Genomic DNA, 13159 nt, shown 5'->3' with positions numbered 1-13159 from the left:
CTATGCAGAGAGAAGGGGGAAACAGTAATCCCGTACAGGCTGCAGCCTACAGTGGTGTACAGGCGAGTCAATAGAGAAAGAATATATACAATAGATACAGTCCGACAAAGTGATCATAAGGTATGAGAAAAGAGCCTAATGATCTAAGGAAGTAGGGCAGTCAGTGCATCCTTTACATGGAGCCAGTGTTTAGTATTGCGCTTAAATAAATTGAAAGAGGATTCTGATCTGAGGGAGGCAGGGAGCGTGTTCCATAACTTAGATGCCAGAACTGGGAAGCTAGCACCTCCCGAGTTGTTAAGTTTGAATCTCGGTATGGACATTGTGTGTTCTTGTGCCGCTCTGAGTGGTCTTGTGGACGTATGAGAGGTGAGTTGGTTGGTAAGGTAGGCAGGAGCGAGGTTGGCCCTAGCTTTGTGTATTAGGGCAAGAGTTTTAAGTGATATTCTATGCTCGACCGGAAGCCAGCCTAAATTACGTCTGGTCTCAGAAATATGTGACTTCTTTGGGATGTTGAGTGCTGCCCTGAGGGAGTTATTTTGAATAACTTGTAATTTATTGATATTTTTTGGCTGGTCCCTAACTAAAAGGGCGTTACAGTAATCGATTTTAGATAGAACTAATGTTCCTGCAAGTGTGATGCAGTTAGATGTAGTGATGAAAGGCCTGCAGGTGGTGATTAGTTTACAGGTGTATGCAGATGATGTAGCTACCGCGTTGGTTTGTCTGGAGAAGGATAATGTGGCATCAAGATAAATGCCGAGTGTTTTGGTGGTGTTGGAGACGGTAATGGAATTTCCATCTATGGTAAAGGATTTGAATGCAGTGTTTAGCTTCTTCAGTTTAGTGTGTGTGCCCAATATTAACAGCTCAGTTTTTTCGTGGTTTAGACACAGACCGTGGTTTGCCATCCAAGCTTGTATCACTGAGTAGATATCATTAAGGGTTTTACTGTCACTTACATAGTCTCCAGAGGTGGGAATGAGTATCTGGGTGTCATCCGCATATTTAGTATACGCAACACCCAGATAGTCAAGTATGTTGAACAGGGGCTTTGTAAAGACATTGTAAAGCATGGGGGAAAGGCATGAGCCTTGCGGAACCCCACAGGGGACCGGGGAAGGTTCACCAGCGTCGGTAGGAGAGAAGACCCTCATAGTTCTGTTAGCCAGGAAGCAGCTGACCCATGAAGTGGCTGAGTCCGAAAAATGTGCTGCAGATTTCAGATGATGGTAGAGCGTTTGGTGATTGACCAAATCGAAAGCTGCCGACAAATCAAGCAGGAGGAGGAGTGCTAGTTTACCATGGTCTTTTAGTGATTGGATTTGTGTGGTGAGATCAATCAAGGCAGTTTCCGTGCCGTGTCTTGGTCGGAAGCCAGATTGCCTGAGTCCCAGTAGATTGTTAGTTTCTAGGTAGGCCTGTATTTGCAAGTAAGCTGCTCTGTCCAGAACTTTTAGTAAAAAGGGCACCGTCGTGATAGGCCTTTAGTTGGACGGGTTGGCTGGGTCAAGGGTAGGTTTTTTGATTAGGGGAATGACCCAAGCGTCTTTTAAGTTATCAGGCACTATTCCAGATTTGAAAGAGGTGTTGATTAGGTTGGTGATAAATGGCGCCAGGTCATGGGCAACTGCTTTGATGATAGGGGCAGGGCAGGCGTCGCCTTGGCAATTGGATGGCTTAAGTTTCCTAATGATACTTTCCACTTCCCAGATTGACAGAGGTGAGAAGCTAAATGGTTTGTGTGTAGATTCAGAGGTGGAGGTCTTAACAGGGTATTGTTTGTATTCTGGGTCAGATAGTAGCATGCATTTTTTAGCGTTAATTTTAGATTGTATCCAGGAGAGCCTTCTGGATGTTCGTACACCATAATGCGTCTGTGACACATTTGTCAACTGGGGCAATAGGGGATTCCAATTCTTTTAGAGTCTTAAAGAGTTCTTTAGTATTTGATTCAGCTTGTATGATCCGTTTGTTTTAGGTGTCTTCTTTAACAAGTATAATAGCCTCTTTATAGTTGGATGATGCTAGGCTTAGCGCATTTTTATTAGATGCTGAGGGACACTTTTTCCCGTGTGCTTCTGTCGTTCTCTTAGTCTTCCGCAACTCTCTTAAATGTGGAGTGAACCAGGAATTCAGGTGGCGTTGAGGTTTAGGTTTCCGCAATTTTAAAGGAGCAATAGTATTCAGTGCTTTAAGTATTGCCTGGTTGTATATGTCCACTAGGACTGTAGGGTCAGTGGTGGATGTATTTTTGAGGAGAGGGAGTATTAGAGGGAGGAGTTTATCGGGCGCAATGTCCTTCTTGTTCCTGGTGTAAGTGGCTGGGGCAATGATTGGTGCAGTACCTAGTGTAGTGGCTTTAATGGAGAAGGTTATTTTATGGTGATCGGACCAGATACATGGTACGTTGGAAAGAAGATCAATGGTGCAATTGAAGTTGGTAAGCCAGTCCAGTGTTCTTCCTTTATTGTGTGTGGGCTCGTGAATGATATGGGAGTAACCAAGGTCTGAAAGGGTGTTGGCTAGGTCAAGGGCATTAGTGTTCATATGGTCATTGAAGCCAAGGTTAAAGTCACCTAGTAAGATACTTTGAGAATTAGGTTGGCATTCGTAGATATGAGGGACACAATGTCCTCAGTAAATGTGGTCGGTAAATGAGGTGCACTGTTGAATTATGATTAGGCGATAATGGAAGTTTGATAGACAAGGATTCGGCAGAGGGGATTTGTAGGTCCTGAATAATTCTAATGTCGATTGTATTTTTGAAGATAAAAGCAAGACCGCCTCCCTTCACCTGGTTAGTATTTCTATCCCATCTAATGATAGCATAGTCATTAGGTATGGCTAACGCCAAGGAGGGTCCAGAGGCTGTGTTTTGCCATGTTTCTGTGACCGCCAGGAGGTCAAGCTTTTCAGAAGTTATGAAGTCGGCAATGTCCAATGCATGGGCAGGGAGGGACCTCGCATTCACCAAGGCTGCCTTGATGTAAATGTCTTTTGCAGGTGTTTTCTGTGGTGGTAAGGTAGTATCAGGTAGACTGTTAGGGGCCAGGCTCGTGTCTGATACCTTAGCCCGATTGGGTAGGTTGTTTTTCTGGTGTACATGTTTATATCTCTTGTATAGGTGAGGTAGCAAAATTTTGGTCTGCATTCGAGCTCCTAATCTAAGATTTCTAAGTGTGGTGCTCGGGTGGTAAGAGCGTGGTGTGGTTTGACCAACGTTGCTAGAGATATTGTTGGAAGGTAAGTTGCTATATAGCTTAGAGTATGAGCACTGTTTTAATGGGGTGGCTCTAGAGTTCAATCTAAGGTTTCTGCTAACAGTAGGGCAAGCTTGATTCGGAGTTGGTCTGGTAGCAAAGTGGAGTATCATCCAGATAAGGGTTAGCACAGACCATATTGTTAGTCCATAGGGTGTGAGTGCTGACTGCATCAGTTGGGGCGGTGGAAGTTTGGTAGCCAGTATATGGGTAAAACTGGGATGTCCAATGTCTAGTGTAGATGAACAATAAGTGGAGGAGAGTAGTTAGGCACCAGTACATAGTGGAGGTATGAGAGGTTCTTGTAGGCTGGAATAGTGTACTAGTGCGAACAAATTGGCGCGATAACCAAGTATAGCAGTCTGTCAATGATGCATTGCGTATTACAAACACAGCTTTGCTAGAATACACGAATGGCAGAAGTACTTCTAGTAGTCAATAAGACAGCAGTAAGTAGTGACAGGCATGAGTAATTTCGTATAAAATCTAAGGTGCAAGTGGGGGAAGTGAGTAATGCAGTGCGGTAGTGGCCAATGATGGCTGGTCGGAATCAAGGTGCACAGTTATTCAAGTGAAGGTATCACTCAGATAAAAACATACAACATAAAGGTCAACATGAACAAGAATTGCAGGTAAACCGAAATAAGTAACTCAGTATGTAAGTAGAGATAGTCGCGTTCTAACCTTACTGACCTATGCTAAGGTGGGATTTCCCTACCTAACAAACTAATGATTGTCTGTGTCAGGAAGTGCAAAGTAAATGTCTGTCTGCGTCCAAAACCTATAATTGCTCTCACATCTATTTGTTCAAACTGTGCAAGGTTGTCAGCATCAAATGAAAAAGCGTTCATTCAAACAAAAGTTCCCAGCTTCTTCAGCTCTTGGTTGGAAAGGGCTTCTCCCTTCCCCAGGATTCCAAATACTTCACTTTCAATCCAAATAGTTCACTTTCAAACACAAAGGGTTCCCTACCCCAAGCTTTCAAGTCTCTCACTGTATTCACAACAACACAATTCCTATGGATTCTTCCCAGCTTTCAGGCTTTTTGGCTCTTTCATCATTATCATTAAGGTTCAACTCTTTGAGCTCAGAATGTACCAGCTCCTCTCGATGTTCAACCATAAACTTATAGATGAGTTAAGTGGCTTTTCTTTAGTGGGGTGTAGTCGGTCTAGGAGCGGTTGACGGACCACACAGTCCACCCATTAAATGTCACGCAAACGACACACCCGATTGGCTTCTTTTCTACAGTTACACCACCACTGTTTCAGCTGAACACTGGTATTGGACTTCTATTCTTGCAGTCCGTGTCAACACTTGTGTGCCAACATTCACTTGCTGGATTATCAACCTTCTCAAGGTAACAGTTTCAACTTTAAACTTGTACAGCTCCTCTTTTCCTTATGGCTCTTGCCAATGTTTGCTTTTCTCAGCTTCGATAAATTACAGGTCTTTGTATTTATTACCATTGTTTGCTTTCTTTAGTTTCCATAATTCACAGTTCCTTTGTATCAGGGGACGCTTTTCTTTACTTCCCATTCATGTGGCATTCACTCATTATTACTTTCCTTTGGTTCGGTAACCAAAACTTCAGTTCATTCACCTCAAAACAATGTAACTGCAAATTCCCAGTTCACTCTCCTGCTGGGAATTTGCACCCTGCTCACAGGCTTCTTTTTCAATATAAGGTTTGATGCTTTTCTGGCCTTTCCGCTGCCTTCTCAATTTCCATAGTCTGGACTTCACAAAGCACTCTGTTCATCAAGCTTTTACCTTATCGTAGTCATCAAACATCTGGGTTTTACTTTTGGACCGGCAATCCCATTGCCACTTGCTCACTTGCGAGCACGCCGACCTTCCTTCCTTCAGAATGCGGCCTGCAACACAGCTTCCCGGAGTCATTGAGCCTCACTTGACTCAGCGGGTAAGCGGTTTTCGTACCAACGTTCTTCCCTTTGGTCAGTCCTTCGTGGCTGCCTCAGTTGACAGCTCGGCAAGCCCCTCCTCCACAGTCTCCGACACATCAGGCTACCGGAGAGGGAGTCCTCTCGACTACAGGAGGGTGGCAGCCTGACCCTGCCACCAGAGACCTTCTGACAATGCCAGCCACAATCTGCTTCTGCTTCAACGACTCTGCTGCACCTCAGCGCTTCAGAGACACGCGTCTCAGTGCCTTCACCCCGATTTCTCCATCTGCAAGCATTCCACAGGCGATCTGGCTCTCCCCATTAGCCTTACCTGAGCAGGCCATTTATACCACCCCTTTTGCTTCAGGTGCTGGCCATTCACAGTGATTTCACAAAGGTCTTGGTACTCTGAATCCCTCTTCCTCGTCCCAGTACCAGAGTGGTGTTTGTGTATGTCCGAGTTAATAAAGGATGAATGTAAGTTCCTATGTGGTCTCTTCGTCATCTCAGTACCAGAGTGGTATACATTGGGAGATGGTTTTCTAACACAATAGGGAAGATATTGGAAATATCCGATAAAAGCCTGGAGGACATTTGATTCCTGATGAAAAGGAAATGGGGGATAACATGTCTCACTCAAGGGTGCCTCAGCCCCATTCCCCAAGGCTCCTCCTCCCCTCCCTCGGATATCGACCCCCAGGGTCAGGATACGAAAGTGACGGCCTTTCCCTGGCCACATGGGGTGAGGATATTGTGTAGAAAGAAGTGAGGATGCCCTCAGATTCATCACACAGGGAGTCTGTGTTCCTCTTTTCTAGCAGTCGAGACATGGTCATGCTTGTGGAGGCCAAAGCCAGCGCTGAGAGCATTGTTCTGTATGGATTCAGTTTAAGGTTTTTTTTCTTTTTTCTTTTTTAGAGGTGCCACCAAGGAGAGCAGTGCATTCGTACAATTTGGAGCCGATGAGGGAACAGGCAATGTTGAAGCAGTTGTCGTGGATAAGTAGGGTCTGCTCGCATTGATGAGCTTTGTGGAGTACACGGCTGAGGAGGCAATAGCATTTTTCTTTTAAATTTGTTTATGGTTCATTAAAACCTTTACAAATGCTAAAATGTAACAATCTAGCGTATAGATGTCACTATACACATTAAATACAGTCCTATATCCTGAATTCAGGTGACATTCATATTACATTAAATCAGATTAAGACAATGGCAATGGCATTGACGTGGCACAACATGCTCAGTGTTTCGTACCAGGGGAATCTAGATGTGGACCCCTTGCTCACTGCTCTTAGAAAGGCACAGCTTCACCTCACTGATGGTGCCCAACTAGGCTGAAACACGTGTATGGGGTTGCTGTGGCACTCTTGTTCAGAGGAGAATTGCCTAGCATTTCGGTGCTGGACTGCCCATGGGCAGAACAAAGACTGATATGCAGGGACATTTCTTCTCTGTGAAAAGAACAGTGAGCTAAAGACTTGGTTGAGACTCTCCCAGGGGCCATCCACCCAAGAACAAGTCAATGGGCTGTGTTCGTGCAGGTAGAGAGTTTCCCAGACCCCACCTCTGTCATCCTGCAGTAGGCCTTGTCCAGCCAACGGGCCACCTCAAAACTTCTCCTGGGATAGTTGAGGGAAACTGCTTGCCCTTTTCTTTGAGGTCCTTGTCTTCATTACTATGGTAGAGGACCTTGGAACACAAGCTACTCCAAAGTTCCAGATGAAATTATTTTTTGGCTGTCCAAAGCCGATTCAACAAGGGCATGGTCTAACGCAATCTTCTACAGCGGACTGGTTACCTTTTAGTCTTCTATAAGTGGTCCAATCTTAGCTGCTGTTTCAGAACCATCACCTGGTGATGTCATAACCACAGTGCTTTGTTGCAGGAAGTGGGTACGGGGAGGGTTACAGGACGTTTGAAAGCCATAGGGAGATTCGAAGATGGCAGGATCCTTCCGTCGACTGAATCTCTTAATTACCATCCTGTTGTGATTTCCTTTGTCCTGATAAGCCTTTTCTTGGAAGCACTGGATGACTCCCTGACCTCTGGGGCAGTTTCTGTCTTCCGGGAAGGTGACACTTTTTCAAGGGAAGGCAAAGGCTTTTGAGGCAGCAGCACCCAAATGGTCTGTTTTTGGGTGAAACTCAGTCCAAGACAGTGAATACAAAAGAGACAGAAAGAAAGGTCACAGGAAAACAGCTGGCAATAAAATAACACCAAAATGTTTGTCAGTATGACAGTGGATGACCAGAGACCACCATGTCAAAACCAGCCATGGCTTAGAGTTTCTTCTGCGACCAGGTTCTGTGAGCACACCATTCTCTGATGTAATTTTGATTCAGGATTGCCCATTGTTAAAGGCAGATCCTGTCTGCTGGAGCTTTGGTCTCCATCAGTCTGTTGGCAGGAATGCACATGTAATTTTGCACTGTCATATTGCCAAAATAACTACAAGGCAGCAGCTGAGCAAGGTTTGTATACAGGTCCGGCAGAATGACATACTTGCACTCTGCTATTTAACATCGAACATTATTACTAAAAATCAAAAAAGCTCTGGCTATTCAACCCTCAAAAATGGCATTTTATCACAACAGCAAAGAGTTGTGACTTGAAGACAGTGTGTGAAGTAGCACCTTTGTTCTGAAAAAGCAGAGCTTCAAGCCAATGGGACCGTTGCTAAATAAGGTATTGCCACTTCAGAGGTTTTGTGTCACATGCACTTCTGGAATCAAAAGGCTCACTGAAAAAGCTGTGCTTCACCCAATTAAGACCCCACAGAGAGTGGTTCTACGAAAGGAGGTAACATGCATACGAAAGTGGCATTTTATGTGATCTTTGACAAAAAACAATACATGTCAAAAATACTGTCAGAATGTATTCACTTCTGCAAAAGTCACCTTAGAGCCCTCTCTAAGCAAGACAACAGGTAAATGACGGAATATTGTTAACTGAGAACATAAAGGGGTCAACCTAATTGAATGCCAGTATAAAGGAGGTCCAAATAATTATAAAATGTGTTCCGGAAAATCTAAAAAAGTTATCATAAAAATGACAAATTCACCTATTATAATACAATAATCTGACACAAACATTTGCCAAACAAGCCCCAACAGTTCCTAAAAGGCAATCTAATATCCACATGTAAATCTCTTAATACAAAAGTGCATAGTTCAAATGGCATTTGGTAATCATAGAACAGGCCCATTTAGCATGATCCAAAGTAAGGTCTGACTCAGGTCCAGAGAATCTACTCAAAAACACTCTGCATAGCACAAATAGAAATCCACGGCCAAGGAGCGGAATTCATACAGGAGAATAATCACCATCCACAAACTAGCACGAACACTAAGATCAAGCGATGACATCCGCCTCAAACCAAAACAATACACAAAACAAAAATTTGAAGGATCAGCATTCTCCTGCATAGCAGCGAAACTCTGGACTCTCTCCCTAGGGCAATACGAAGAGGATCACCTACATTTTAGGAAGCTGTTAAAAACATGGCTCTTTAACACCCCAAGCTGAAAAAACAGCTGAGCAGCAAAATACAACCACTCCAAACCAAATAAAATACACAGAAATGGACCGCCAAAAATCCATGGGTGAATCCAAAAGGAACAAGACTAAGCAACACATCATCACAACAACTCAAACTTACACTGCATACCGCTGAGCTCAGAAAGGACCATTGGGCTACGCCTAGCAGAAAGCTGAATATTCTGTGGGTGGCTGATATATCAATCTTGGATGTATTTGAGGATGGCCAATGTACAGTGTGTGGATGTGTCCATTGACAGGCTGATGTGTTCATTTTGGATGTGGTGGAGGGTGGACAGTGTTGAATCGAGACTTGACACAGGGGGAGCCTATGTACTGAATCTGAATGTAACACGAGGATGGCCAAGGTGCTGAGCTTGGATGCACCTCTGAGATGGACAATTCCTGGAAGTAGATGTACTTTGGAGTAGCCAAAGGAACGAACCTAGAAGAACGTGATACCCACAAACCCACTAACAACCCTAAAATACTCCTACTTACTCACCCTAAAAACCAAATACTACATACAACAAACCTCTGACGCAACAAAACACTGACCATCAAAAACTTCAACTAACTACACACACCACACAACACTTAATGAGAAACCAAGACAACCGCAAAACTACACACACACCCACACCAAGCACAACTTAACTACCACCAAACACCACAAACCAGCACACAGTGACCGTTTTTTCCCAAGTGGAGCTAACAACAGCACTGTAGCTCTTGCGCTTTTCCCTCTCTATCCCACTAACAAACCCCCCCCCCCCACAAGCCCTCCTTCCGTTTCGGAACTGGCAGAGCGCCAAGAGACCACATAAGTGTAAGCAGTGCACAGTACAATACCAGTTAACCTAACATACTCTCTGACACTTTTTCCCTATATCAACAGATGCTGACCTAAAGGAGTTTTTTGCATGGTTTTCTAGCACCTTTTGGAATTATCTTTGGGTGGCAAACCACATTGCCAGGCTTATGGGTTCCAGATCATTACGTATTTGTGCCAGACAAACTTGGGCACAGATCCTTAAATAGATCTTAAAGGTGTGGGCGGGGGGTGGGGAGGGGAGGAGTTGGCAATCTCTGCTTCTATATTCTTCCAAATTGCGAGCCTTAATATTAACAGTCCCATTTTCTTTGGTCAAATTTAAATCCCATTTATGGTGGAGAATGTAAAGATGGTGATCATTGCAACACTTTGAGTACAAAGGAGTTCATTTTCCCCTACCTTACAACTAGCTACTACATTTAACGACACCATTGTCATAACATGCGAGAGCGCAATTTACAAACGGGTACTATAGTAATGGGAGAGCAGGCCTTTACCTGCCGCACTTCCCTACCCAAAAGATTGTGCAAATCTGCAAGAGTATTGGCATAACTGTTTTTTCGGTTTGTGTAATTTTCATACAGTTCTTAGGCTCTTGGATTTTTCTTTTTTTGCAAATGTAGGTGCATGAAACGTGGATGCATGGAAGACACATGCTGCAAGAGAAACCTAGAGAGCTTTAACACACCAGCAGAATCTTTTGCACACGTATCATCTAAAACACAAATCGAGAATGTGAACAATCCAAACAATGAACATTAACTAATTGGCCAAAAAAGTGCCACCACTTCATCCTTCTCATGGGCCCATAATATGCAATGTTGTTTTAGAATCTATTTCACAGAACGTTTGACATTTGTGATGCGCTTCAGAATGGAACTAGCCAAAGCCATGAATTAATAGTCTGGGGATCACATACACCCATCTGTTACCCTGCTCCTTGCTTCTCGGAAATGAAATGTAAAAAAAAAATCCAAACCAGACTTCATTAAATGAGATGGGCTGTTTACCGAGTTGGGTAACCTTACGGTTGATCGCCTTTCTTCAGCGGATTTCAGTAATCTATGCACCAGGAAAGAGAAAAGGGGGGAAAACGCCTCAAAAGTGAAATTGCGGCTAAAAAGACAAAATGATCTCAAACTAAAGACCACTAGCAGAATCGCTTAAGCAGATGAGAAAATCTCTTAATCCGCAGTAAAATGTGTTTTTAAAACATGTTCATTGTAAAAATTGCCATGCAATTAAATCAATGAATAAAAAAAATTTTAAAAAGTTTAAAACTATTGTTTGTTGTAAGCACTCACTTGATTCTGAAAGAAACACGGAAGAGAATTCTGGCAGAGGGGAAAATGACAAACAGAGACGAAGGGGAATTCCTTTCAAGATCCAAAATAATAGATTAAATATAAAACAATTTCATTTGGAGCCCTGCAGATGTAAAACAGTTGCCTTTTATCTCATTTATTGTACTCCCTCTGTCGTCCAAAGATGTGATTGAGGTTTTGAACACCAGTGGGCTGAGCAGAAATACCAACAACAACATTAGAGGAAACCACCGAGTGGCATTAACAGATAAGCAAAACATACAATAAATTGAGCAGAGTCTATAGTCGCCTGTGGTCTTAAACAAAATGAGACATACGTTTGATATTTATTTCTTCAAAGCAAAGTCCCACACAATCAATCCACTTCATCACTATGTGACTGATGGCCCCATAAAATATTGCTATCTGAGAGGCACGAATAGCCTGGTGATGGGGACAACAAATGCATGCATTACATTATCCCACAACAGCATTAAGGGGGATTTTAAGATTAGTTTGTCTTAATCTTGGTCAGGCACGCGACTCTGCAATTTCAGACTAAAAACATTGCTGGACAATTTAATCGCAACCACACAACTCCTCCAGACTCGCTGATTGAAATAAGGAACTCACCTGCGTATTTAGCGGTGTTTGATTCATCCATGGACCAAAAGCAGTAATCAAAGGCAAACACCTGGATGAGAAAGCACAAAACCGTTAAAGTACATTAACACATGCTTACAACGGGCAAATTCAAGATAGTGTAAAAGCAAGGACTCTCTTTGGGACATTTCTGCACTTCCATGGCAGAGGTTGCAATATAATCCTCTTTAAACATACAGGCGTTCATGGCATTATGTTATTAGCACTCTTAAATTACCCATAGTTCTGATCCTGCGAGGCTTCATAGGGTCACAGTACACATTGAGACAATGTTTAGCAGGCGGGATGGGGAAGAATAGGGTGAATCCCACACTTCATTTACCGGACAGTAAGGACCAGCGGCTATATGGTAGCCAGCTATATAGCCTACATCGATGGCGTTTATAGCGTCACATGATGGATCACCAATTCCCAGAAGTCTTTAAATACATAGCACATTGTCTGATGCAAGCTAGCATTTACAGCATTTAATATCAGAGCTCTTTCAAATGTGTGATCTCCAGCTCAAAAATGAAGAGTTGTAGCTTTTCAGGGCACTATGTTCATGCACAGGGCCACATGGCCATGACCTTAGCCGTGGAAATCTTGGGCCGAGTTATGCCACACAGTTTCTTAGTACCGACTGGCAAAAATAAATGGTAAAATCCTACGAGGACATTTTGACATCCTGCATTAACATCTGAAACAGGAAAGCACAAGCTTGTAAACCAGCAACACCTTTGACATATTTCAATAACTCAGTCAGTGCTACCTGACTTAGAAGCAAATATTTCAGTTTGTCATCCCAGCTGTTCAAACATTGCAAATTAAAATATATTAGTATTGCAGTGTGGGTTATCGGGACTCCTAGAGCAATCCGTGTGCAACTCAGAGGTCATAGGCTAGAAACTCGACAGGCTGGTTCCCTATTTCATCATTTTATTACTTAAACCCCTATTGTCTAACCATGCTTCATACCCCCTGAGAAACAAGTTACTTGTGCATCTAAAAGCTGTACATTATTTTAATAATACATGTACATAAAATATTATAACTATGAAACAAATGTTTTTTTTAATCTTTCTTTAAATTAACATTAATCTCCCACATTTAATCATCCCTTTGAGTCGGGACATTGCCACAAGTACATACATTGTAGACCAACAGAAATATGGCCATATCTACATCCCTATGATTTTTCTTCAGTCTTTTTCCCAATCACTATTTCAATCCTTCATAATTCAATGAAGGAATGCTTATTGTGGTAGGTCACAATCAGAAGACGGACAAGATGGCAGTTTGGTTTAAAGGTTTCTTTAATTTTGAACACCCAAAACCTAAGCTGTCCCTACGTTTCCCAGAAAAGGATTCTATAATGAGTGCTCGTCAGGATAGCCTACATAATAAAGTCCACCATCCAGAAACCTGATCTAGCCTGAGTTCTGGCCCTACCACTGTAAACAGAAAAGCCTGAATCTAAAAAAAAGGTAGAACAACAGCCCAATTCTGCCCAAACAGAATAACAGTGGCTGGTTTCTGGCCCCACCATGAAGTCTCTTATCAGACAGGGGCTGCTTGCCCTGTTGCACAGTTCAAGAAAAGGCACCAAAAGATTTCTCTTCCACTTCACCCTCCTCGGGGTAGCATATCTGTCTTTCGTTAGCCTCTC

At 43.0% G+C, this 13159-nt stretch overlaps 1 protein-coding gene across 5 annotated transcripts in view; it reads right to left on the bottom strand.

Annotated features, from left to right (window-relative positions):
• Positions 1-13159, bottom strand: part of KIF13A (kinesin family member 13A) — a 2203773-nt gene that overhangs the window by 1662838 nt on the left and 527776 nt on the right. For 4 of the 5 annotated variants that reach the window (XM_069613593.1, XM_069613596.1, XM_069613595.1 and 1 more), the window contains exon 1: positions 11482-11538. In XM_069613593.1, the coding sequence (XP_069469694.1) occupies positions 11482-11512 (31 nt within the window). In that variant the 5' untranslated portion in view covers positions 11513-11538. Of the gene's footprint in view, positions 1-11481; positions 11543-13159 lie in introns of those variants that run through there. The other variant, XM_069613597.1, reaches the window with a different exon arrangement.

This window comes from Ambystoma mexicanum, chromosome 5p, assembly GCF_040938575.1.
Source record: "Ambystoma mexicanum isolate Mex_15411 chromosome 5p, UKY_AmexF1_1, whole genome shotgun sequence".
Taxonomy (NCBI): domain Eukaryota; kingdom Metazoa; phylum Chordata; class Amphibia; order Caudata; family Ambystomatidae; genus Ambystoma; species Ambystoma mexicanum.
Note: the sequence above shows the minus strand (reverse complement) of the source record. Positions and strands in the feature narration are given on the sequence as shown.